At 35.9% G+C, this 27,063-nt stretch overlaps 1 protein-coding gene across 1 annotated transcript in view; it reads right to left on the reverse strand.

Annotated features, from left to right (window-relative positions):
• LOC6651283 (ABC transporter G family member 20) overlaps positions 1-27,063 on the reverse strand; it is a 53,312-nt gene that overhangs the window by 15,652 nt on the left and 10,597 nt on the right. Inside the window, exon 2 of the mRNA XM_023180132.2 lies at positions 15,958-16,216. Within this exon, the coding sequence (XP_023035900.1) occupies positions 15,958-16,193 (236 nt within the window). The 5' untranslated portion in view covers positions 16,194-16,216. The remainder of the gene's footprint in view (positions 1-15,957; positions 16,217-27,063) is intronic.

The raw sequence follows: 27,063 nt of genomic DNA on the forward strand, positions 1-27,063 counted from the left end.
ACACGAATACACACATACTACATAGCTAAAGGTGCACATGCACAAGTAGACAAAACAAGTATGAAAAGCATCAGGTGAAAAATCAACTGTGAATAGTTTTGCAAAAATATTCAGGCGCAAAAGAAGTTTCATTGCTGCCTAGGCAGAAGTCGCGTTCCTATCCTATCGCATCCTTTTCTCTGCTCATGTGCGACGCTTATCTCGCTCCCACTTGCATCTATATAGCTGTTTGTGTATGCGTGTGTGTGTGTGTGAAGGAGCTGTAGTTGTTGCAAAATATATTTAGGGAATGTTTAGAACAGCTTAGCGCTGGCGTCTCTTCTATAGTTTCTCTTTTTCTATATTTATTTTTTTATTACCTGCACAGTGCGCGGGTTTAGAAAATTGTTGGTCTGGCAGTTGGTCCCTTAGTGGGTCGGTGGTTGCATATCGCGGTAAAGGTGGCTGTGTTTTCTTTCTGTTCGTCTGTATGTGTGTGTGTGTGAGTGTAAGTGTGTATTTGGCCATGAATAACATGCAGCTCGAACAAACTCTGTGTGTGTGTTTGGTAAAAACCCAAAGCCATAGTTGTTTAAGCCATAGCAAAAGCCAAAAGGGTTAAATAAAAAGACCAGCTTTGGCCCAGCCATGACAGCTTTAGGATACCAAGCCACGAACACCGCGAGCCGAATAAAAAAGAGCACTGGAAACCGAAGATTCTCTACTCTTGTTAACTAAATGTTTCTATACCTTGGATTTAAAGATATTGCATCAAACTGTACAATAAATTTCTTAATCTGATTCATAATGAATATATGAATGTAGAAATAGGTATTCAGGAGTCAATATCATTCATTGTCTAGCTACTTTAGCTTTATCTAGGGTATTAAAACAATAGCCACAGCTGTGACTAAACTTTAGCGATAGTGAAAACTGCCAGTAACAGACAAATAAATTTGTTCAGCTTAAATTAATAGTTAAACAAGTGCAGAACAAACTATTTCAAATAATATTTTAAGGTAAGAAAAATAAAAATTTCGAGACTTTAAAATGCATTTGAATAACTGGGAATTTCAATCGGCAAGGCAGATTGTCTGAAATTCCATAATAGTTTGCTTATTACCAATGCTGATATAAACATTTGACTTATATCCATTCGGCCCTATAATGTATGCTACAAATTTACTATAAAAACTTTTCATTTTGGTTAATTTTTTGTTTTTTCTTGTCTTTCATTTATGATCCCTTCTCTCTTTTTTTTTTTTGCTTTTATTTTTCAGTTATACCTTCTATAAACGGCATTCTTAGGTTTATTTCAGTTTTCCTGTGCTAAATTTCATGCTCTTAGCCAGCCAATCGCAAAGGTATTTTTCATCCTTTTTTTGTTGCTTGCATAAATCCCATTTGCCATAAAGCGTTAAATGGGCGAGTGTCGTGTTAGGGTCGACAACAACAAGAAAATTCTGCAACAAAAACTTTGCAAATGCAGCAAACACATAGACACATACACAATCACAAAGGAAAATAGAGGACATTTTGAGCCACAAATTACCAACATTTACCTGCGGCGTGCGCATATTTTAGCCAGCTGTCGCCTTTTTGCTGCCAAAGCAAACAATGCCAGGACTACAACGACCAAGTTGATGTTGATTTTTTAACCCATTAACCTTTTTCTGGTTTCATTTACCTTCTGGCCAATTCTACTTCCACTTGCCATATCTTGTGGTGCATTTCACGTATTATTATATTTTCTGCAGCCCGTTGTGATTGATGTTTTTGTTTGTGGCAGGCGCAAACTTTCAGTTGCAATGATATATGCACTAATTAATTGTCATTTGTACAGTCATTTGTCATTAAAACCGTTTACCAGTGTATATGTTTGGTTTAAAAATTATTCTGCCCCCCTCTTTCAGTATCAATCTGTCGGTGAGGCCAAAGTGTCAGTGGGTAATTAAATTTAATGTTTACTTATTTTCAGACATGATATATATATTGACGATTGCAGGCAGCAATGAGAACTTTGGGCGAAAACTTTGCACTTGACTTAAACAATTAGGTACCCCAGGTTGTTGTGAATGCTGCTGCCGTCGTTGAGCAGCTCGTCACAGGCAATTACAGGGGCGGTAATGCGTATTTAATTAACAAGCTTTCTTAGTAGTTTTCCATGGAAAATTAAGGGCATTGTTTGCAACTGAGTTAGGTAGTTAGCCAAACAACCAACCAACGAACCAACTGACAACAAACTGACTGACACTTCTAGACTCTTTTAGTCAACGAGTCAGTCAGTAGTCTTTGTCTGCATATTTGTCTGTCTAATTAAACGGTAAACTTTTCTTATGGGCATTCGATTCTCACACTAAACTTTCAAAGGAAAATGTTTTCGTAATAGTTTTCCTGTCAGCCCTTGTCTTCTTCCCCTCGTTTTAGTTTCGGGAATGTTTAAGTTTTATCAGGAATTTATTTCAACAAATTTTACTAAGCTTCGGTACTAATTGGGCAGGTATACAAAGTGGTTTATGTTGAATAAAATTATTATCAAATGTCTCTTTTTACGCAAGCACTCTATGGTCTATAAAGAAAGGCAACTGCATTGAGTGTTGAGCGTTGATTAAAATCCAAATATTGACTTAATGCACATTCAAATACTCTCAGCTGCTAGGAATTTGATCAGAAACTGGGGCAAATATCAATAGATACCATTTGTTCAAACAAAACAGTTATGCATACCAAAGAGGTACTTTTCTATGTTTGCAATATTTTTCAGAAAAATCAACTTTGAAAGGCAATACGTTTTTGCATCAATTATAGTCATAGTCTGGTCAATCTTAAATTGTGTCTTCGTATCAAAACTTTGTTTGCCAAAGGCCATATGCGTGTGTGTGTGTGTGTGTGGAATGACAGCAGCTGCATGTTATTGCCACTCAGTCGCAACAATGAAAGCAAGCATACATGTCGTATGCTTGATTCTTTTTCAATTAGACACAGGCCTACGCATTACGCATACGCAAACACAGAGAAAATCAAAATATGGTAAGGGGTAGAGCAATCAAACTCATAAAACTCAGGCAACTTGCCCCTTTTGCTAATAATTAAAATTTGCCTGGGTCAAAAGATAAAATCCCAAACAGAGACAGAAAGAGAGAGAAAGAGAGAGAGACGTGGTGGAAAGAAAGGGATGAAGAATAAAAAGTTATGAAGTATAACTGTTGGTACACAGTTTCTAGTTGCCAGTTCACTTGCTACGTGACTGACCCAAAACATTTGCCACAAACCGTCATAACAAGGCATAGTTGGCAAGGCGGAGGGGTTCCTTACCCACAACAAAGCAAAAAAAAAAACAAAAAACATTTTTAGAACAAGCAGCTGTCCATTTTAATTTCCCAGCTTGTGTAAATAATTTAAACAATTTCATGTTCAACTGTAAAAAAAAAAAACAAAAACACTTCGCTGTGTTTGCCTATAAATTGCGTTCTTTTTTTTTCTTCCTCTGCAAACAAATATTTTCTGCTAGTCAAGTGAACTTGCTCTGTCTCGCTCTCTTTATCTGTTTCCTTCTCTGGTTTTTTGGTATATAAGGGTGCAACTGACCATGCCCTGTAGAAGACCTTCATGTCCATTCAATGCTTGTGGTTGTAGTTGTTTTAGTTTGTTTGTTTATCTGTCTGTCTGTCGTTTTGACTGTAACTCTGTGTGTGGTTGGCAGCATGTCTGTTGCATATCAGTGGCCATTGCAGTGTTAAGCTATTGTTGCATGGCTATAATTTTAACCCACATACTCTTCGTTCTTTGCCAACTCTTCCATTTTCCATCTCTTTCAGTAATATTTTAATAGTTTGTCTCGGTTTTTGGCATGTTATTTTGCTTTTAATTAACTTTGCTTGGATTAAAAGCCAAACTTGAATTGAGTTTAGTCTGAACTTTTAGAAAAGGGCATTTTTTGTGCATCTTTATTTGCCCCGCATCTTACCCCCCCGGCCAATCCCCTTGATTTTCTTTTATCTACAATTAGGTTTATGGTAACTTTTTTTGACCAAATATTTGACTTTACTTGCTGGAAAATATTACAGAATTTTTAGAATTTTTCTATTTGCTTCGTTAACCGAACACAAACCCATACAAACAAAAAACTTTGTTTGCTGCTCTTCGTTGGCCATTATGCTAAACTAAACTTTCTTGCCAATTTTTTTTTAACATTTTTATTTTTTCTGTTTTTTGGTTGCCTTCGTTTTTTTTTTGTCAAATGCAGCACAAACCAATTATAAAAGAGCAAAAGAGATAGAAGAAACAAAAGTGGGGCACACACAAACACACACACAAACACACACACACACAGACAGACATTAAAACGAGATAGAGAGCTAACAAAGTTAGCTAGCAAACAATTGCAATTTATTAAGCCAAGAGCCAATGCCAAAGTAAAGCGCTAACAATGTCCAATGCGGCCAATGGACGTCGTCTGCTGTCTTCCCTCTTAGAGCATAATTAAAAGTAAGTTCAATGTGCCCAGGGCACAACGGCAAGGGCATTGCTTTTGAAGTGAGAATTTTAACTAGAGAAGCTAGTGTATTATCGACTCAACAACAATAAGTTGTGAATTTTATTGCATGCGACAAGAATCTATTCAGAATGTTTCCTATAGTGATAATTATTGATGGAATCCAAAATATGAAGATAAGTACAAATATAAAATTTAAGCAATAAGTATATGATTTTATTTAAATGAAACTAAACATTTTAAATTTAAGCCCCAATTAGGGCTAACTATACATTTTTGCCATCTCTAATTGAAAGCTGAAATCACTCATACGACACGCTGTACAAATTTATTATGCACTGCCAACGTTTACAACTTGTAATTCTGTTGCAATAATTTCTCCTCGGTTCGATGAACCACCATTCGAACATTTTCACAAGGATTTAGTGTTCGAAATACGGACGGAGCAGAGTGCGGTAGGTGCTAATATAAGCTGGCATTTTCATTGAGATATCATAAAAAAAACGACCACACAGAATACGAGAGGGAGATAGATAAAGAGAGAGCAAGAGAGCTAAACAATGGGACTACTGATTAGTTGTGAATTTACTGCTGATTAAGTTGCTTTTTATAAAAACGAGATTTTCACCAACTTTCCAAACAACTTTTTCCCCACTCGTCCCTTTTGCCTTGTTTATACATATGTACATATCTATAAATGTATGTTTGTATGGGTCTGTGTGTGCTTACCAACTTTCTGTTGAATTCGCAGTTTATGAAAAATTCAAGGACAGCATTAATTTTGCTCTCAAATTGTAAGATATTCCCTCTTGAAAGTTTTATTGATACAATACATAGATGACCATATCTCATCGATACTATAAATATGTGAGTTTATCACAAACTGTTAGTGTAAAGGCATAAGTTATTGGGTAAGTACAAATTCGTTGAACAACAACCAAAATCAATACTTGAAATGAGCAAACAAACCCAAAATGCTGAATTTGCGACTCTCTGTTCACTCGGCACGTGGTCGCAATTTTTAGTTTGAATACTTTTCTTTTAAACTAATGAAATTCTTTTAAACTTTACTGATTAATATGGCTTGAATTCATTCTAGTTCAGCTTAATTGAACAAAATATTTCTTTTTATTAATATTTTGTTAAGTATTGCTAGTATACTTTCATGTAATTTTAAGTAATAAATAATAAAATACATCTCATTTCATATCATGTCTAACAATAATTTCCACTTAACAATTATGGATTGAAGTTAATTTTCATATAATATAATTCTCAAAGTAAAAAAATTAAATGAATTCGTCTGGAAATAATTTCCATTTTGCATGTATTCATTATTTGAGTTTCAGTCAATTGACATGCCATTGGCTATATACATATGTATGTGTGTGTACCGTAAAACTGACGGTCTCACTTAAAAACAGAGGCAAGAACTTATATATTTTATTTTATATTGAACTCTAGTGAATATGTAAATATTTTCTTAATTTTGATTGTATAAAATGTGTTGTTCACATACAGTTTGAAAATGAAATCACTGTACAAATGCATTTTAAATGCTTTGTTATTTTGGAGGGTCCATTGTTTGCTGGCTAAATGAAATCGCGTGAATCAACACAAATTCGATGAGATACAAATTGTAGGCACACACACAGAGATATATACATCAGACATCTGTCAATTACAGTTTTCTTTTTATTGTTCGTGTGGCTGGTTGACCCATTGACAGTCTAAATGTTTAGTTTTACAAATTTATTTAAATTTCAACGCATTGGAAATTCGCATGCCTAGCGAAAATTCGCCTTATTTGCTGCTGTTATATTTAAGTGTAATTAACAATTTAACGCAACGGCAGCCATTTTATCATACAGACATGGAAATGGGAAAATATCGAATAAACTAAAATGCAAAGTTCAGGTTACCTAAATCCTAAATCACCAATCTAGATATTCCATGTGCATACCAATATATTGAAGGGCGCGGCTTAATTGATGTACGGGTTAAACAAATTTGAAATTAATGCAAATTTATTTCAATGCACAAATGAGTCTAAATAATTTATTTTTCATTTGACATAAAAAACGAAACTGAAAATAAATGAATTACCTGAGGCAATGCAGTCATAAGTAAGGATGCAAGCACCCCACATATGTACATCCTTCCATATTTTAATTGCCTATTTTTACTCGTTTCAGTCTATGCGTTTCCACTTATGCAACATTTTCTAACGGAAGTTGCGCATATGCCATGGTAAAGAAAAGGTCAACTCGGTAGCTAAATGGAAAAAAAAATAATATGGGGTTGCCTCCAGCTCAGTTGATGTTTGTTAGAAAGAAGCGGATGTTAGACTGCCAGGTACAAAGACACAGAGAGAGAGAGAGAGAGAGGGCCAAGTGGTGATAAGGGAAAAAGAACCCTTTTAGTAGCTGCATTGTTACACTATTTGCAGGGTCATAAATAGCTAGAGGCTTTTCAACTATGCTAGTTAGAGCTGCCAACCAAAACACCGACCTATTTGGCTTTCTATGGCAGTGCAATCGCCATTTATTTAAAGAAAATGTAGTTTCGATAAGATAGGATTTCGAGAGAAATATTAATTGTTATTAGATTACATATTATTTTTACATCTTCTTTCAAAAACACATATCGAACCTAAATAATGCCATTTTTCTCTTTGCCGATGAGGCCTCAATAGAGACTACTAAAATCATAATTATTTTTCAATAATTTTCAACTAGATAGTTCAAGCTTGTTTTTTTTATTTTTATTTTTTCAATGTCAGCATTCAAAGGCTTAGAGAGCACTCAAACTAATTGAATATGGAAATTAAGTGTATTTGGAATTTCAAAAAGTTTTGTTTTGGCAAAAACTATAATTTTCAGGTTATATGTATGTATATGTGTACGACTACAAAGTATAAAAAATATATTACATAAGCTGGGCTTTGCAATAAAGATGGTATGAAAAATCAACAAGCTGCATATGTGTTAGAGTGTGTGTGTGTGTGTGATGTGTGTGTGTTGGAGGGGTGGTAAATGCAACGCTTAACTTATTAAACGTGCACACTCTGTTTTAATTACTCACACAGTGGTAAAAAATAATGCTCAAACACATAACATGCATACACACACACACATGTGCTAATTGCGGACACACACACACATGCTAGCAGGGCACAATTTTAATGCGCACTTCCGTTTCCGCTGTAATGCCTGCACCATAGTTATTTTTCTTTCCTCAGTTATAACCGCCAGCCACCCTAGTAGCCGCCTTTTGTGGTTAATTTTCAACTGCGCACACTTTGAATGATGAACGACTGACGAATGGACGGGCCGACTTACTGACTGACTGACTGCCTGACTGATGCATGGTCAGGACACAGCTGTTTGGAGTCAACAAAAGCAACAGCAATAACAACAACATCAGACAACCGCATGGCTGACATTTTGATATTGCTGCGTTTGCAAATTAACAACATTTTAAGTGCGTGGCCTTTTGTGGTTATGATCAGGTCTGAAAGTGGAAGGGTGGATAAAGGATTGTGTAAGTATCCTGATAGGGATAATGAAAAATGTCAACACGAGTAAACATTGAGAAATGAAGTGCAGCTTCAGCAAATTAATCGCAAAATCACAGAAATGAAGATGGAAATGAAGCAGAGTCTGAGTTTGTGATTGAGACAGCTGCAAGAGCATTATGCATATTGAAACAACAATAACCAAAGAAAATTGAATACCAGTCAGTCCAGTCTTTCGTTTTCTTTCTCTCTCTCCCACTCTCTCTCTCTTTCTCTCTCTCTCTCTCTTTAATTGAAGCCAACAGAGAAAAGCCGCGCCCCATCACGTAATGTCCTTGATGAGAAAATTCATTTCAATTTCTTACATTTCTAACTTTGGATAATTGCTGCTTGAATTTCAATTTGAATTTGCGCGGTTTGCTTAGAGTAAGGGGGGTTGGTATTATGAAGACCAAAGATGAAGGGAGTTGAAAGAAGTTTGAGGGTTTGTCACAGTTTTCATGTAAATTTAATTGGAATAAAAAGTTCAAAAAAAAAATACGTTCAATGTGTCGAAACTTAAATATGCTTATAAAATATTTTACTAACTAAAGAGCGAAATTTTATTGAAATTTTATATATCACAACGAATTTAAAGTCTTCTTAGTCAGAAATCTGCAATCCAGTTCGAAAGTTGTTCTTTAATGTACATCATGTCGCAGCTAATACGCTCCATTTGGATGTTCGGAGAATATGGTAGTTAAATGAGCATTTTACCTCTTGGGCAAACTAATTTTCTATGCCACTTAACCAAGGGGAACAGGGTGGGTCGGTCATACCAATCGTAATTTTCTCTTCTGGCGCCGACCAGTACTTGAATTTCTTTCAATCAATTAATTATTGTTTTATGCCGCTTTCAATCCTTGAAAAGGGCAAACAACAAAAAGGAACCATGAACTAAGAACTGAGTACTGTGTGGGCACTGAGGGTTGTCGGCAATGGCAAATGGGTCTTCTGGCCACGGCGAAGGCAGAAACCAAAGCAGAGCAGAAATGTTGGCATACTTTACAATTTACAATTAATTTGCCATTATGCAGGCTAACGCGAGGACTTTGGCCACTGGCAGCTGCTGTTCGCCGGCATTTTTAATCGATTTTCATTACCGCCAAGCCACTCGGCTTGTCCTTCCGTAAGTCTGTTGGTCGTTGGGTCTGTTCGTCACTCACTTGACGCTTCAATTGGCCTCATCCAAATGGGCAAACAAACTCTCAGCTCTTGGCTCCCGGCATCTTTGGCATCTTCATCCGCAGTTGGTTGCCTAATTTGACTAATAAGCTGGCCATTGCAACGGCTGTTGAACTTCCGGATTGGTCTCTACGCGGCCGTAGTATGGGCCACTTTGGTAATTATATGCCAAAACAGTTTTAGGTCGTTGAAGCGGGTTCCACCATTTTCCACATTTTCTTATTTAACCATTTTACATTTTTCCTTAGCCACTTGGTGGCCTTTCGTCTACTCACTTTCCGTTGTTTTGATTCTTCCTTATTGGTTAATCATTTGCCATAAAGATTTTAATTTCCGCTTTTTAAGAGGTCGCCTCAAAAACTCTGGGGCCTAATTTTGCTTGACTTTCAAATAGAAAAAGTGGGTAATTTTATGTAGCTCACAGAGGATGAGAGAAAGAAAGAATGAAAGTGAAGGGACCGCCGTCAGTTATGATTAAGTATTTGAGCGTGGAAAGGGGTTCATCAGTTTAATTGGTTGCGATTGAAGTGGGATTAATGTGAATATATTTTTAAAATATTGTTTTAAAATGAATTAAGTAAATGATTCATCGAATAGATAGTACAATTGTACAACAATGAGGAGATGAAAAAGGTCAAAAGTCTTAAGTAATCTTAAAATGAGGTTTAAAAATGGAAAAACTGATAGATAGAGCTACTCCCATTATCTATAATTAGTTTTTGATAGAGTTTTCATTTGATTGTAATCATTGTGAAATAAATTTGAATACTGAAACCGACAGAGATTAAGAAAACATTTCGTTCTTCATCCTAGAGTATTACATTTTCAAATTTTCGCAACCTTTAAATCATATTTCCATCTTCTAAAGCTAAAATTGTGCGGAAAAGATCAAATTTAATTATCTTAAAACAATAATAATCGGAAAATGACTTCCTTTCTGGTTCTGACCCATTTGTGTATGTTTGTACCTAAGGCATCTGACTCCTGGCTCAAGGTTTGCATATCGACACCGTCTCCAATAACGTACACAAATTAAGCGAGTGTTATGATTACTTCCCCCCGTACCAGCGGCAAGAGGTTAACCTAAACGATACACCCAGGCCAATTGAATTTCAAATCGAAGGCACACCAAGGCATAACCAATACGATATCGGCATTGCATGGCCTTTTGTTCAGTGCTCAATATATGTATAGGAACAATATGGGTAAATATGATACTCGTAAGTATACTCAAATCGTAGTCGCACACGCATATCGAAATATCAAGGTAAATGGACAAACAAAATGGGAAGGCGGCTATTGATTGATAGAGAGGCGCATTCAATAATTTACTAATGTGGGCATAGCAATCACACCAGCAGTCAACACTAAAATTATAGTACACCGTTGTACGTATATGTATGTACATATGTACATATGTATTTATTTTATACTAAAACCGATACTAGTGCAGCTGCCTTAACTATGATTATTTTCAACGGGAGTCCGACATTTGCTTACGCAAATAAGGCCAATTTAAAAGGCGTTTCGTTCTGTACGTCAACAATTTGCTGTTGTTGGCCTAATGACTGTAGTAGTTCGGGTCGGCATTTAATCGCTGATTTGTGCATATGTACGTGCATATACATACATATGTATATACCTACAAATAGCATACGAGAAATTGTGTTGTAATTAGTGGCTAATGCTTTTAATATTGACCTCAAATAAATAAACAAATGGCATAAAGAAGCTAAAACTCAGACACGTGAAGGTAATTCCAATGATATCATAATTACATATATTTACAACCTATATATACAAATATATTATATATCTATTCCCATCATATCACATAGCTACAGATCTAAAACATGAGACTTAAATAAAAGTCAATTAATTTAAACTACATTAGTGTCTTTTTTTTGTGCTTTGTTTTTTGTTTTTAATTAATTAGAGTAGAAAATACAATTATTAAATTACTTAGTTAATGAATTTCACTGATATTTGAAACTTAATCGCTTTTCTGGTTAAACGGAACAATTATAAAACAAAATCACATAAACTAAATGCAGGCAACGAATGTTCTACATTCTTGACAAACTCATTTATTTCTTACTGTTTTTTATTTGTAAGTAGCTTGATCTGACTGCTTCCTTTTTTCTGACGTTAATAATAATCTCTGATAATAATCTATTACTAGTCTTATAACCTTAAAGCAAATTTACTTGTTGACATTTTCATTGTAAAAGTTCATAAGTAGTAAATTAAATTTGAATAATTCTCTTATAATGTGAAATTCTGTGGTGTGTTTGCCAAGCTTATAAATTAAATGTATTTATTCCACCAAAGTGTCGAATATTCTGTTTGAAAGTATATAAAATACAAAGGCATCAATTGAATTTTGCTATATAATTTGCAAAAATTTTTTCTTTGTAACTAAAGTTAGTAAAATATGCAACATTTCTGACCCCCAGAGAATTAATTACAAATTACTCAAGTCCATTTCACACACTCACAGGCAAGGTAATGAATCTCAGTCAATGAATTCTAACACAGATTAGTTTAGTTCTCCTTCAAATAATGACGGCAATTCGTAACTTGACTTGATCAAATTGATGGCTTTCTGTTATTAATATGCGAAAGCAACAAGAACGGCAAAAAATTATATTAATAATAATAATAATATAAGTAGCAATTAGTGGCAGACCTCAATGTACATAACGAGAAAATGGGCAAAGGGATTAGGTTCAGGTCAACTACAGAATTTAATGCAATGCTTTGTACTCTAACAAATTTTGTCTATTTTAATAGAGAAAAATCTTCGGTTTATTACATCTTACTGTGTGTGTGTGTCTGTAAAAGGTCAATTTAGCGTTACTCATGCGCCATTAATTGGCCATTTTCATGGCAGGTGCAAAGCAAAGCAAGTCGACAACATTGCAAGGACCCAGAAAAAGGGTCACTTCCACAAAGCAAAACTCACAGCAACAGCAAGAACAAGAGCAACAAGAGCCAGCGACCCCTCTCAACGGCCAATTACAACTAAACAGCTTTAATTTAATTTGGAGTCAGCCTACCCTTCTTTCCCTCTTTCTACCATTAGTTCGACTGCGGCTGCCACACCCTCGTTTCTGACCTCCGCCCACCGTCCACCTCCTTATTTTGCCTCTCTCTCCCTCTGCCACCAAAGAACAATGGCGCGGATGTAATGTTCGCATTATGCTCGTTCACAAATTGTAAGCAGCCATTATGTTTCTTCATGTTGCCCATGTTGCTTTCTCCTTCCTCTTCCATTGCTCTCCCTCTTGCCTCTGTCATCTCATTCCCCACGTGTTTTCAGCATTGTAATGTACGGCCTGCCCTCGTCGGCCATGGTCCAGGGACCGCCCTAACATCAGATTCCATCGGCATGGGCTTGGTACTGGGCTTTGCCGTGTTTTCCATTGTTCCACAGACCGCCTTTGCTGTCGTATGTCAAAATAATGGCGGCAACCGGCAGTCATTGTTATTACTGCTGTTGTTTTTGTTGTTGCTGCTGTTGCAACAGCCGCCAGCAATGTCTCGCAGTGGAATATAAACTGGATTTTCTAGTAACTACCTTTTGGGCCATCTTTTCCTATCAAATGACATTGCAGGCCATACTATTTGCAGTTTATCGAAACGAAAAACAAAAAAAAAACAGCCAGAATTGAAACTTAATTTGCCTTGAAACTTCTACAACAAAAATGTTAAACTATTCTAAATTAAATTTCAACACACATTACTCTTCTTAATTAAAGTCTCTATACTAAAATCTAATGATTTTTCCAAGTGTACCAATTATCGAAAAGTTACTTCGAATTTGACCACAAAATAGCTTGTCAATTTACTAAACTTTTCAATTTGCATTTGCAAAACAAACATCTTGCTTCAAACAAACATTCTATTGTAGTTCTAATTTCCTACTCAATTGGTTTAATTGAAAATAATAAAGCATGTCAGCATGGCCTTAACCACAAGAATTATTTAGACATCAATTTGTGGTCAGGAGCAAAGGCAACAAGTTCTACCTGAAGCAAAATATTGTGTGAAATGGATAAAAGTATTATTAAAGCCACTTGAATCATTTTATGATGTAGCTTCTTTAGGGCAATTGCTTTGACTCAACAAGACATAAATTAATCGTTTTTATTCCTGTAAAAGAGGACAATAAAATGGAATTTGATATATCGTAAATTGGTAACAATCTCCAGTTGGCACATTCTTCGGATAACAAGTTTAACAATCTTTTTCAAACTTTAAACTTTAAGCCATAAGTGGCCAAAATGATGACTAACAAATATCTGCGTTAAATGATTTTGATTAACTTAATGACAATATAAGTAAAAGGCCATTGAGACAAATGAAAATTAAATATCGGCTTACTTTTACGCATGAATTTGGTATTATTTTTTTCATTTGTTGGTCATAAATTCATCAACTGCAAAGTCCTAGCAAAAAAAAAAAGAAGAAGCGAATGGAAACCAGTAACCGCATAATTTCAGCGCTTTATTTATGCATCAATGGCATGATTTATTTGCAAACCAAATACACTTTTGGCCAGACCACACACACACATATGCATAACACGCCCTCACACACATCACTTCTAGTGTTCATTGTTGTCTACACTTGTCTTGTTTGTCTATATATATGTACATATATACATATATGTATATATTCTTCAATCCATGTATATATAATTTCTGCAGAAACCACGTCGAGCAAAAAAAAAAAAAGTAAGAAAAAACTATAATTCATTGCAAATAAAGCCAGAAAAACACAATTATTTATCACACACAGAGACAAAACAGGCGCAAAACAAACAAAAACATAGCAGAAACTCAACAAAACAAATGTCAGTCAGTCAGACAGACAGCCAGACAGACAAAACACTTCGAAAAACTGTGGGAAGGGGCCAAAACGGAACTCGAACTCAGCCTACCAAAAGCCGCTCAAAGTTTTCGTTTGGGGGGTAAGGGAAGTGATAAAAAAAAACTTTGTACTACAACACAGAGTTTGAAAGAAGATTTCTAGATACTCTTTAACAAATATAATTTAAAATTTGTACTGTTAGCATTGTCCAACCCATCAATACATTTAAGATGAGGCCAAACAACATCTGGGAGTTTTTTAAATGAAATATGTGTATAACAACTGTGGGAAATTCATGTTAGATCTCTAAAAATGGTAGACCAAACAAGTTTTTATGCCCTCTGGACTACAGGGTATGCAAATCTCCGAAACAAAAAAGTAGGCGACAGACATGAAGATTTTCATTTTCTTTTTTTTGTTATTTTTTCGCACTGACAGGACAGACTGCGTCCAGAGTGAAAAGCGGCTGGCTGGGCGACATATTTTGTGCTAAATCTTCTTGTTCACACTAACGCCCTGCTGACAGTTTGTTCACCCTCTTCCATGGCTTTTCCTTCTACTTTTACTTCTTTTAGCCAGATTTTTTTGCGGCTCCTTTGTTTGTTCTTTGTTTTGGTTGGAGTATTGTTGTTGTTATTGTTGACATTTTTGGGGATTTTCAAGTGTGACAGTCAGTCAGTCATTCAGTGAGTCTGACTGTCAGACTTGAGAGTTGTGTGAAATGTCTCACTAAATGGTCAAAACAAACACCCGCCTCAAGGCAATCCATATTACAGTTCGATCCGGTAACACTCATCGTGTTGATGGCCGGTTTGTGTCTCGGCTTAATAAACTGGTTTTCCCCCCTCATTTTTTTGTTGTTTTGATCATTGATCGATGCCGCTGCCTCTGACTCTGTCGCTGCTTCCGTCTCTGCTGATGCTGTGTATGTGGATATTAAGTCACATACGTTTATTTTCGTTTTTGTTTTGTATTGTTGTTTATGTGTGTGTGTGTGTTAATTTGGCAGTTTTTTCAACCGCTCAGCTGACATTGACCCACTTACTGTCTGACGTCGCTTTTGTTGTCTATCGTCTTCGGCATTTGCTGCCTCATTTGCCGCTTGGCAACTTCATATTCAGCTCCAGCGATGCTGCGAGTGCTAATTGCGGTCAATAACATTTTGGCGGCCATTCACAGCATTTTATTCAAACTCCCCCAAATAAAATCCCTTCCTTTAGTCGCAACCATTTTGACCCATCACTGAGAATTACATTTGCATATTGAATTTTCGGATTTTCCATTTGCCATCTGCATTTTGATTTTTGTTTGCCCACGTAGTTTTTGTTTTTCAAGTTATAATATTTTATAAAATTGAAAATGTATAGTTTATTTTGTAAATAGAAAAAGATTTTTTTTTCAGTTTGCTGATAAATTAGAAAATAAGTGATACTTTCTTTTATACGTTATAAAAAATGCATTAAATTTTTGTCGTTGAATAACAATATTAACTATATAATCCGTTAAATGAAAGCTTATTTGACTAATGAAAAACCAATAACGAGGAGTTCAATTTAGTTTTAGTCTATTTGGTAGTCTAGATAATTAATTGGTTCACATTTGACATAATGTCAAAAGTAATTCTTTAATAGATGATAAAAGTGATAAAATATGAATTTAGAGAACTGATGAACTCCACCTTTAAAAATCAAACTAATATTACCCATATTTATTTGCATTACAGCTTCACAACAGATTAACCTAATTTCTTTGTCGACTTATGGCTTTTTAAAAAGGCAACTATTAACTTACAGCTTTCAACTAAATATTTAATCTTTTTTTGTATGTCATATGTATATAAAAGATTTTGCTTATTGCATGTACTCACATGGAACCCTTGGGCACCGTCATATTCAGGCCATCGAGTACAATATTTGGATTCTTGCCACTGCCATACATTTTATGGGCACGCCTTACACAGACCGCCTGTTGGCGTCGCGTTGCCAATGTTGATGGCTGTGATATGAAGAGACGACGACGTGCCGCCAAGTCCAGATCGGTGCTGTTAGTTGCCGTTGCTGTTGATGTTACAGCTGGCGGTATACCATCGGCTTCGGCATCCATATTTATATTTTTAGTTCTGTTCACTGTAAATCGATAGAAACAGATTAGATACATATATTTTTATATATAGTTAGATATATATATATAGAAGTTTGAAATGAAAGCAAAACTTAAATTGGCGCTACTCCTTTTTGTTATTATTATTGCAGATGCCCATGTTTTTGTTGTGGCCATTGTCGTTGTCGATGGTGTTGCTGTTGCCGTTGCTCTTATTATTTCTGTGCACTGACAAGGAAAGTGAATCGATGGCCCCACGCAACGACAGTAGCTGAAAGTTAGCGCAGAAAATTGCGCTACATTAAGTTTACTGCGAGTGTCAATATAAATCAGAGTACCATTACTTTGGCATTTTGCTTGAACTTTTGAATATTCATCACTTGAAACTTTTTGCTGGTCCTATTTAAAATTGTCACTTGGACATTTTTGCTAGAAGCAACGTGTGCTAGTTACTATAGTTATTTGTCGTGCATTTAAATACTAAGACTAAGATAAAATTGAAATTCTGCAGCTATGTCTATATGAAATAAGTCTGTTTTAAGAGTATATATCACTTCGTGTATAAAAGATTCTAATCCATCTATGTATGTATATATAGTTGACATTGCCGTTGGTATTGTTTTTGTTGTTCTTGTTAGTGTCCCTGTATCTGCTTGTGTTGCCTGTTCCGACGCCTGTCAATATAAACTCTGGCCACGATTGTCGCTTGTTCTCTTGTTGTGCTTGGCTATTTTAGCTAGTGTCGTTGTCGTTGTCGTTGTCGCTGTTGTTGGTGTTGCTGTTGCTACTACTGCTGCTGCTGCTGCTGCTGCTGCTGCTGCTGCAGTTGTTTCACAGTTGATTAAACCAATTTTTGTATATCGTCAATAGCTGAAACTGAAGCTGATGCTGATGCTTTAGCCATCGTGATGGATATTGCTGTCATGTCCTGGCCTTTGCCTCTTTCCTGTTTCCATTGCCTGGCTCATCCCTGGCCATAGCCAATTTTACTTTCTCTCGTTTTTATTTTTTCCCTCACTTGTTTTTTGCATTTTTTTTTCTTTTGCTGGCTCGGAATGAAATCAAATTTTGAAAATGGCTCAGTGGTAACCTTCATATCCCCTCTAGCCGCTTGTCTCTATACAGTTTGCCCAGTTAACGACAATTTGGCCAAGTGCTTTGGTAGTTGCTTTTTATTTTCATTTGAAATTGACATTTTGCTAATCGAAAATGCAGCAAACAATTTGCCCGGTTTCTGTGCAAAAGTTTCGCAATTATTTTGTACAAAATAAAAGTGGCCGCCAAACAGGGGGTAAGACCCACCTACCAATAGAAAAGGGGTGGGTAAATAAGAGAACATAAGAACCTTAAGACCCGTGCCATTTTATTGATTTACTTTTGCACCAAAAATGGGCAGGCCAAATAAATAAAAATAAGCATAACAACAACTAAGTAACGGAAACAACAACTGACAACCTGTGGTTGGGAGGTTTCAAGGGGGTTTCGAGGTTTGTTGTTCTTATTTTTGCCTCTATTTCTGTTTTGGTTTGGTTCGGTTCGGTTTGGTTTAGTTTGCCTTTTTGCGTTTTTGGCCTGCAAGAAATAAACTTTCTTGATAAATGACTTCAATGTAATTAATTTCTGCTCAGCTCGCAGCTCTTGCGATACCAACGAAAATAAGGCAACAAGGGGGAGTGGAAAAAGCTGGAGTCAGAGTCAGACAATGGCCTGGTACGACGAGAGTTAAGGAGAGAAGAAGGCATCCTTGTTGTGGCAGCAGCAGCCACATACCAACACCAACAGCAAGCCTCTCTCTCTCTTCCTCATGAGCTATGTCCTGGTCCTGCTGTCATTGCTAATGTTAGTTGGTTTTTGCCTCACAAGTCAAGAGTTACCTTGCAGCATTTCAATTAAGAAATATTGTTTAAACACTGTGTAAGTAGCCACATGAGCAGACTGAAACTGATATAGGGAATGTAAGAAACGAGTCGGAAACTGAGAAACTAAAATTGTTTAACAAATTGCATCAATTGAAACTATTTTCTACTTCATGTAAACCAAGAAAATTATGAATGAAAATATTTCAATCAGAGGACTAAATCAATTAAACGTTTAATCCAATTAAAATGTAAGTTTTTCTTTAATATCAAATTAAAAGCCTAAGGTTTTTGAACTTGATTGATTTTAAAATGCTAAATATTTTTCTTCTGATAATGGGCTTAAATTTCTGGGTTTTTATTAGCTCTTTAAGATTCTTATATCATCTAAGTAATGAGCAATTAAGGAAAAAAGCACACAAAATGTTTTTAATAGACAATAAGCTTAGCATCACTAAACTTTTTTTTATCTCTTAAACAGTAGATGAATAAACATATAACTTATAAGTGTAGCAGGCTTGCTCACGTAAGACGGTAGTACCTCTCTCTCATGTCTCAGAGAGAGAACATGCTCGTCTCTAAATGAGAGCGAAGTACGAGAGAGCGTCGAGTCAGTCTGGGTTGAACGAGCTTGCGAATCGGTCGTGCTAACGAGGATAAAAATCATAGATCACATTTACCTTTAATAAATATATATGTAAACAATTCAAACGAAACAGCCTATTACAATATCAGAAGTGGTCCTAACCCAAAACTATGAGTAACGCAGTTCAACTATCCGATTTCACCCTCGACCAACTAAAACAATGGCTATCAACTTTAAACATGCCAACAAACGGCTCAAGAAACGAATTAGTGCTTCGTCTGTATAGTGTGCCAGTCGAAACACGTGGTCTTGCCCCACCTGGTTGGAACGAACATGATAATTCAGAGCATAATTTAGACGACATCCAATTGATGCCTAACCCAGACCAATTAAATGAAGCGTCAATTGGCGACGCAATTCCGAGAAGCGTACAACAAGAAGCGGTAAACTCCAATTTCAACAACAACAACGATGTCGCGTTGGTTCAACAATTACTACAACAACTTCAACTGCTGATTCCTAGAATCGAGCATGGCCACGATTTGGGCAGATCTTTCCAGAATTCGGAAAACAATGGCAACGCCACTGGCAATGTTATCGATAACAACGTAGCTAATGAGAATATCGATGACAGCAGCATTCCCATCAATGGCAACGCCACAGTCGAAGCCACCAACCAATACTCTGGCAACTCAAACGGCGAATCGATGGGTATAGCTTTTTCACTGGCGAAGGAAGTATTGATGGACTTCAATGGCGAATCGTGCTCCAAAAAGTGGGTGGCTCAGCTTAAAAATATCGGTGAAGTGTATAACATAGGCAACACTCACTTACGAATGCTATTCATTTGCAAGATGAAAGGCAAGGCGCATTCATGGCTTCATTCGGAGGTTACACGTATTCGCGAGCCAGTAGCAGTACTATGCGAACAGTTAATGGCAGCTTTTGGAGAGAAGATGTCCAAGTCACAAATGCGTCGTCATTTCGAACAGCGTAATTGGAAGTTTGGCGAAAAGTTTGCAGTTTATCTGGACGACAAACTAATGTTAGCCAACAATATTAACATCGATGAAGAGGAGCTCCTTGATAAAGTTATCGAGGGTATACCTGACAAGGGATTACGCACTCAAGCACGGATCCAATGTTTCGCCAACCCTAAGCAGATGTTAGCTGCTTTCGCTGAGATACATCTAGAGGACATTCGACGCGCAGCTAAAGATGAAAACGAAACTGGCAGAGCAAACAAGCTCCAAGAGATGCGCTGTCGTAGATGTAACATTAGAGGACACCTGGTGAAGGACTGCAACAGGCCGGACCGTGTACCAGGCTCTTGTTTCATCTGTGGATCCATGGAGCATTGGGCGGCCAAATGTCCAGATAGGAAGGGCAGCCGTGAAACTAATGGACTCAACCGTACGAACCAGAGCAGCAACAATTTCGTAAGAGAATTCATTATACATTTTGTAGATTCGCCAAGTAATTCCTTTATTGCAGCGTGCCTCATAGATTCGGGGAGTCCAGTTTCCTTAATCAAGAAGAAACATTTACCTAATCATTCATATCTTTATTCTGTCGAGCAATCTTATCAAGGGCTAAATGGAAGTCCTCTCATTACATTTGGAAAATTACTATGTTACGTTGTGAAAAATTCAATAAAGATTTACTTTTATTTACTCGTTATCCCAGACGAATCTATGAGTCGCGATGTAATTTTTGGAAGGGATTTTTTGACATCATGTAATCTTAAATTAGATTTAGATTCTTTTGAAAAAAGTGCGCTACTTACTTCTCAAAGCCACGATAACGTAAGAAAAGTTAATTTTAAAGAAATTGGAATGTTGACGTCAGAACATATGGAAAATGAAATTGTTAATATAAGTGTAACGGGTAATACAGAAAACGGAAATATTAGTGCAAATGATAAAATTAATACAGAAAATGTTAATGCAGATAAGGAAATTATTGAATACAATGTTATTAACAAAAGGACATGCATAGATAAAGAAATGACTTTAGAGTTTGAAAAGAATATCATTAAAGGTACAAATGAGGAAAAGTATAGGATTGAAGAAATTAAATTAAAGGAACCCCGTAGTGAGTCTGAAACAAATATGGAAGATAACTTTGAAAGGAGAATGTTAGAAATTTTTTACATCGACAATGAAAACCCAGAACCAGAATACGTGATCGGTGAAAACATAGATTATAAAAAGGCTAAGAGTTTTGATAAGCTAGTCAGGGATAGGTATGTGAATGCGCAAAGACCGGATAAACCGAATATCAGATGTGAAATGAAATTAAACCTAGAAAATTGCAAACCATTTAGTTACGCACCAAGACGGTTATCATATTCTGAAAAGGAAAAACTACAGAAATTGTTAGATGAATATATAAGAGAAGAAATTATCAGACCAAGCGATTCGGAGTATGCGTCTCCAGTAGTGTTAGTGAAAAAGAAAACAGGGGACATCAGATTATGCATAGATTTCCGAAAACTGAACAAGATGATTATCAAGGACAACTATCCGTTACCATTGATCGACGATCTATTAGACAGACTAGTCAACAAACGTGTTTTTTCCAAATTAGATCTTAAAAATGGGTATTTTCATGTATTCGTCGATAAAGAGTCAGTAAAATACACGTCTTTCATCACGCCGCTTGGTCAATACGAGTTCCTAAGAATGCCAATGGGGATCAAGAATGCATCACATGTTTTCCAAAGGTTTATAAACCGAATTTTTGAAGACATGATCAGAAAAGGGCAGGTCCTAGTATACATGGATGACATAATGATAGCCAGTGCAAATACAACCGAGCACCTACAGACTCTAGAAGAAGTTTTTGATAGGTTAGTAAGAAACAAATTAAGACTACGAATGGACAAATGCGAGTTTTTCATGTCAAGTATAAAATACCTGGGATATAAAATCACAGAAAACAAAATATGTGCTGACGATAAAGGTTTGGATGCAGTAAAAAACTTTCCAGTGCCAGGCAATGTACACGCAGTGAAAAGTTTCTTAGGTTTGTGCTCCTACTTTAGAAGATTTATAAAAGACTTTTCCATAATCGCTAAACCTATGTACGACCTGATGAAAAAAGACAAAGAATTTCAATTCGGAAAAGAGGAATTAGAATGCTTTCTCAACTTGAAGCAAATACTATTGGAAGCACCAGTATTGGCGATATATGACCCCAGAGACGATACAGAGCTTCATTGTGATGCAAGCGCATTAGGTTTTGGGGCGGTCTTATTACAAAAGAAAGCGGATAAAAAACTACACCCAATATTTTATTTTTCGAAGAGAACAAGCGAGGTTGAGTCGAAGTATCACAGTTTTGAACTCGAAACGTTAGCGATTGTGTACTCCCTGCGCAGATTTAGGATTTATGTCCAAGGAAAGAAATTTAAAATTTTAACTGACTGCAATTCTCTGACTCTTACACTAAATAAGATAGAATTAAACCCTAGGATCGCGAGATGGGCCCTTGAACTCCAAGAGTACGACTACGAGTTAGCGCATAGATCAGGGAAGCAAATGCAGCACGTAGACGCGTTAAGCAGATGCACCAATATCATGGTAATAGAACCGAATAGCTTCGAGCACAACCTAGTTATTTGCCAAGCAAAAGACTTAGAACTAAAAAAAATAAAGGAAATGCTAGAAAAATCAGAGCACAAATTGTTTGAAATGAGAAACGGAGTATTATACCGAAAGTCCAATGACAAGAAAATATTGTTCTACGTTCCAAAAGAAATGGAAAATCACGTTTTATACAAATACCACGACGAATTAGGCCATGTAGGTAGAGACAAAATGTTGGACGCAATAGGCAAAAGTTATTGGTTCCCAAGTCTTAAGGATAAAGCAACGAGACATATAGAAAATTGTCTGAGATGCATAGCATTCTCACCTAAATGCGGCAAAGGCGATGGATTTCTGAACAGTATACCGAAAGGCGATAAACCTTTCGAGTTAATCCATATCGATCACTATGGACCAATAGAAGCTGGAAGGTCTAAAAAACACATATTTGCAGTAGTAGACGGTTTTACGAAATTCGTTAGGCTATATACAACAAAAACCACAAAAACAAAAGAAGCAATAGATGCTTTAAAAGCGTATTTTAGAAGTTATAGCAGGCCGAAATGCATAATATCTGACAGAGGGAGTTGTTTCACTTCGTCTGAATTCGAATCTTTTTTGGTTGAACAAAAGGTGCAGCACGTTAAAATAGCAACGGGTTCCCCTCAGGCCAATGGGCAAGTAGAAAGAATAAACAGGAGTCTAGGGCCTATGCTGGCAAAGTTGACAGATCCAGATAAGGGGAATTACTGGGATACGGTTGTCGAAAACGTAGAGTATGCTTTAAATAATACAATTCACAGAAGTATAAAACAGTACCCCAGTATAATGTTATTTGGCATAGAACAAAGAGGAGTAGTTACAGACGAACTGAAAGAAGAGATTAAAGAGCTAAGAAATACAGAAAATCAAATAAACCTTGAAATGATAAGAAAGAATGCAGCGTTAAACCAACAAAAAGCACAAGCATACAATGAAAGGTATTACAATAGTAAAAGAACAGGGCAAAAAGAATATAAAATAGGGGACTATGTCATGGTTAAAAATTTCGACAGTACAACGGGAATATCTCGAAAATTAATACCAAAAAACAAAGGACCATATGTAGTAGATAAAGTCCTGAAAAACAACAGATTTTTACTGAAAGATGTAGAGGGATTTCAACTTTCCCGTAACCCGTATCAGGGAGTATGGTGTGGCCAAAATATTAAGCCCTGGTTAAGAACTTGAAATAGTTGACTTTAATGTAATCATAAGCTTTTGTTTTAATAATTGATGTAAGATATAAATAAAAGAAAAAATGTATGTAATAGCTTGTAAAATATAAACAAAAAAAATGTATAGCTCGTAAGATATGAAATAATGTATACCACCCAAGATCAGGAGATCTTATTTTGTCAGGACGGCCGAATTGTAGCAGGCTTGCTCACGTAAGACGGTAGTACCTCTCTCTCATGTCTCAGAGAGAGAACATGCTCGTCTCTAAATGAGAGCGAAGTACGAGAGAGCGTCGAGTCAGTCTGGGTTGAACGAGCTTGCGAATCGGTCGTGCTAACGAGGATAAAAATCATAGATCACATTTACCTTTAATAAATATATATGTAAACAATTCAAACGAAACAGCCTATTACATAAGGCATCTTAAGAGATTGTTCACAGACGGCCTTAATTATATTTTGATTGTTTTAGACAATCGGTTAACCGCTTTTGATTTTGGATTGGATGAACTTGTAATAAAGTTGTATTTTAATTAAATTTTTCTTTTCTTGTTTTGCTTCTAATTAAAAACTTTATATTCTTACCGCAAAAACCGCAAAATTTAATCCAAAACTAAAGAACTCAAAAGATAACCAGAACTACCTTACCAAAATCTCCTTAGTCTTCCTGCCCCCAATTTTTTGAGGTAGCTGCAAATTAGAAAACAAAACAAATAAAAGTTTTGTGCAATAATTTTTCTACCCAAAAGAAGTTGGTCAGGCACGAAAAAGAAGGTGTTGTTCGACAACGAAAAACAAAAAATAAATCCAACAACAAGCAAACTGGGGAAAAGTATCCTTTAATGTAATAAAAACAGCAAACAGAAGGCAATCCCCAAGCCCAGGAAGCAGAACAAGTGAATCTTTAAAGTTGCGTATCTGTGAGATACTTGTGTATCTACATCCTTATTGGCTGCACAGATTTGTATTCGCTTTACTTGAAATCTTTATGGTCTTTTGTAAGAGTTTTGGATTTGGGGCCAGAAGGCAAAGAGAATGACAGAGCTATTGGGGCGAAATAGGGAGAGATAGGCGGCAGAGTGAAACAGGTGGCAAGTTGGCAGGCAGGCAGGAAATAAATAAAATCACACAAGCAGCGCTCGCACATGCACGAAAAGTAAAATATGCTTATAAGTAAAATACATACATATAGAACCAAAAAGAAAAGAAACACAAAAAAATGAAAAGGAAAAAGAGGGAGAAATGGAGCCAAGTTTGAAGTTCAACAAACATAAAGAAGTGCAAATTGTTGCGTGTTGCGATTGTATCTATCGAATACAAAAGGTATTTCCTGCCAACAAATATATTGTATGTTGTGTATAAACGCCGCCATAAAAGGGAAACGCAAACAGAACGATAAAGCAACGAAACGTTGCGACAATGAGCCGAAAGTGAACTTCACACACACACACACACAGAGACACATACACACACATAAGTTTTGGGGCAAATAAAAAAAAGTTGTAAAATGAAATGATTATCTGCCGCCTTTGTCTGTCCTAAACTGGCATAGACATTTTGTTGCTATCTCTAGCCATAGATAGATATACACGTAACGTATCTAAAGTATCTAGGATTTGCTGTTTATGTCGGACTGCGAGACAGGTAAATAAGTCTATAAACACAGACAAAACAAATAGTCTAACTCATTCGAGTCACATATTTCTAGGGCATTCGGTTTACTGCCATTTTATTTGCCTGTGCGAGATGTGCGGCATATATTTATGATCTTTATGTTTTTATGGCGTCAACTATTATGGATTACTGTCCAAGGATAAGATTTAATACATGGAAGTCAAAAAAAATTATTGATTTCATCCAACCAAAAACCTAAGGCAGAAAATTATAAACAGATATGATGTATTTATCAGTTTATTTTGAAAACGTGTGACTTACATGTCAACCAAAATAAAAACTAAAACATGCTATTCATGCTATATATTTTAAATTCATTATAATCTTATTAGTCCATTTGCTTTTGTTTAGCTTTTGTATTATTTTATTTAAGAACGACCAAAAACATAGCTTCTAATGAAATGAATAAAAGAATTTATCAAACAACATAATTTTGCTGTATCTATCGAATTGATATTTAACCCTTGTAAATTAAGTATTTAATCATCATAGCCTTTTTATTGAGATTTTAATTTAAAATATTTGTATTTTATTGATTATTAAATTTTTAGCAAACTGGAATCTGAATAGGCAAAGTTTAAAAGATTCCCCCTAAAGCATATCGGAAGTTTGAAGTATTTGCCACTTGAGTGCTTGGTTTTATTGCTTTTAGCTGAATTTACTTACAGACCGATGTTGTCTCGAATTGGGATAAAACGGGTCAATGACAGCAGCAAACTAAACTACACAAAAAAAAAAAACAAAAAACAAATTGCAAAATCTCCAAAGCTCATTTACATATGCAAAAGCCTTTGAATACATGCAGAAACACAAGAGGAGAGAGAAAGAGAGAGGGCAGAAATAGGTAGAGGAGGACGCTTGAGCGGAAGCCAAACAATGCCCCTTTTGCCAAAGTAATAAATATTTATGTTTATTTTTGCACATACATATATGTAATACTTAAAATGGGGCCTACTTTTTATCCCACTTTGTCGCTTGAGCACAAAAATTTGCACAACATTTTACGCTCAATAAAATTTCACAACAGCAACCAAAAATCTTTTCGACGGTCAGCGCCAAAAGAGTGCTCTCATGTGTTAGTAATGAAGCTGAATCCTTAACAAAAAACAGAAAAAAAGAGCAACGAGGGGAAGAAACAAATCGAATAATGAATGGCTAAAGAATAGTTACAAAAAAAGGAATTTATTTGTCTGTATGGTATGCATTTATCAATGTAAATTATTTTGAAAAATAAAATACCACAATTTTATTTAAAGGAGTTGCAAGCTTTGAAACACGAGACTCTCTTGTTAGACTATGATTTTCGCTTCTTTGTTATCCTGCTCGCCATTGATGTTAGTCTCTAATATTATTTCATCCTGCACGTAGCATACTTTTATGCGTTACGAGTTTTAGCACAACATTGTTGGTCCCCCACCACCCACAAAACTACACTGTAAGAAATCACATATCGTATGCAATCAAATATGCATAATGAATATTTTACAGTTCATAGTTAATTTGATGTGATTTGATACAAATTAACCTGTCATAGCGCATAAGTTTCAATTATTGCATTAATCAATGACTCGTGCATTTGTGTTCTTTTTTCTGCCCTGTATGAGTATGCTTGTAGAATTTTGCAATTTGTTGCACTTTATGACTTGCACAGGAAATTCGCTTAGTACTCGCTTAACCCCTCGCACCCCCATCTTTTCTGTATACGTATTCATTTAGCCAGCTCGCTAGCTTCACTGTCTCTCTTACATGTTTGCCTTGACTCAGCGTATTTGTTGTCAATGTTAATTGAAAATTGAGAACTCAAAATTCTAGTTTACAGCTGCATAAGCATTGAAATTGCAATTACAAAATGGTCAATTTCAAAATGAAATCGAATCGTTACAGAGCATAGCAGAGCAGCAAAATACGTTTAGAGAAAGTAAATGTGAAATGTGCACTTACACACTGTAT

Source organism: Drosophila willistoni, chromosome 3R (genome assembly GCF_018902025.1).
Source record: "Drosophila willistoni isolate 14030-0811.24 chromosome 3R, UCI_dwil_1.1, whole genome shotgun sequence".
Classification (NCBI taxonomy): Eukaryota; Metazoa; Arthropoda; class Insecta; order Diptera; family Drosophilidae; genus Drosophila; species Drosophila willistoni.